Source organism: Otolemur garnettii, unplaced genomic scaffold, assembly GCF_000181295.1.
Source record: "Otolemur garnettii isolate 467f Iridium unplaced genomic scaffold, OtoGar3 scaffold00133, whole genome shotgun sequence".
In the NCBI taxonomy this organism is placed as follows: Eukaryota; Metazoa; Chordata; class Mammalia; order Primates; family Galagidae; genus Otolemur; species Otolemur garnettii.
In genome coordinates this window covers 2,827,666-2,829,167 of record NW_003852528.1, presented here as the reverse complement: position 1 = coordinate 2,829,167, position 1,502 = coordinate 2,827,666, and the positions used below count along the sequence as shown (strand labels likewise).

The 1,502-nt window shown below is 47.3% G+C and overlaps 1 protein-coding gene across 3 annotated transcripts in view; it reads right to left on the bottom strand.

Moving 5' to 3' along the window:
* The window catches only part of TRAF3IP1 (TRAF3 interacting protein 1), a 90,480-nt gene that overhangs the window by 70,813 nt on the left and 18,165 nt on the right, over window positions 1-1,502 (bottom strand). For 2 of the 3 annotated variants that reach the window (XM_023518262.1, XM_003798240.2), the window contains one exon: window positions 209-304. The exons of the other annotated variant lie outside the window; for it this stretch is intronic. In XM_023518262.1, coding sequence (XP_023374030.1) covers window positions 209-304 — 96 coding nt within the window. The remainder of the gene's footprint in view (window positions 1-208; window positions 305-1,502) is intronic. 3 annotated transcript variants of the gene reach the window in all.

The following is a 1,502-nucleotide window of genomic DNA, read 5'->3' as shown; positions in this document are numbered from 1 at the left end:
AATAAAGCTGAGTTAATAAAGTTATTGTACAACTTAGCAAATTAAAGAAAGTAAAACATTGAGTCATTTCTAATCTTTAGTAGATCATGAAAAAAATGTGATGAACATTTAAGTGCTCAGACTAATAATAATAACTACACTGAGATGTAAATAGCTATTTTATATTAAAGTGGAGAGGAATTTAAACTAACGAAAATATTTTTCTTACCTATTTCTGAAGTTGCAGTTTCCTGATCTGGTTCGTTATTTAATCCAGATACTATGGGGCATAAAATTTTAGCTGAAATATTATCCTCCTTCCTTCCTAACATAAAATAGTTAACAACAGATTAAAATATTGTACAGGTTTTTGTGTTTGGCTGCTTTAGGTGAGATTTACAGGGCTTTATGCCAGGGTCCCCAACAAACTGCCTTGTCAACAAAACGTCAACTCTCAGCCTCTGTGTGACTGCCCCGCTGAAGAGCTGAGCAAGAAGCCCGTGTCCCCACCCCAGCACTTCCCTTCTCCTCTGAGCCTCCTTCCCGCCAAGGTTCCCTCCAGCCTGTTGCACTTCTTTGCTTTGCCCAGATCCTCCTCCTCCTCTCTCCACTTGTGGAGTTCGGAGGTGCCCTCTTTACCTGCACACACTCCTGGACTTTCACAGAGAGTCCTTAGCTGTAAGCAACATCTGTCTGCTAACAGTTTTTCCAACTTTGTCCTTCATCTCTAGGTCTACACATCCAGCTGTCCACTTGACACCTCTACTTGGCTGTGTCACAGACATCTCAAACTCGAAGTATCCAGCACAGAACTCCTAATCCTGCCCAACCCCACTGCCCCATTCCACCAACCAGTTTCTCCCCAGGCCTTTCCTTTCAGTAAGGCACCACCTGGGCTCCAGGGCCCCTCTCAGAATGGATCTTATCTTTGGTTCCTCTCCTTTCTAACAAATGACACCCAATCCATCAGCACAATTAACTCGAACTGCTCTCACTACTAGTATTTTGGACCAAGTCATCATTGTCTATTATCTGGATGCCATAGCAACCTCCTCACTGCTCTCTGGCCTCTCTTTTCCTATAAAATGTAAGTGAGACCTTGCCTCTGTCATGCGTCAAACCGTCCAAGGTGTCCTGCTCACACTCACTGTAAGACACACACTAATGTGGCCCAGCAGCCCTGAGCCCTGCCTACGGTCACTGCCCCTCTCTCCACCCCAGCCTCACCCCTCACACAGGCAAGTCTTTCCCCAGCTCCAGGGCTCTGCTCAGAGGTTCTGGACACCTGCGTGCCCTCCTTCACCCTCATCAGCCCACTATCCACACGTCCCCATCAGAGAGGCCCCCCGCCCACACCCTCACCCTGCTTCTCCAGGCTTCGTCTTCCTTTATAAGCCTCATCACTAGCACGCACACACATGCTGCTGTGTGCTCCTCAGTACACGCGTCTGCACAAGAAGGAAAGGAAGGCTCAGCTGGGCACAGTGGCTCACAGTGGCTTCACCAAGGTGGAAGGATAGCTT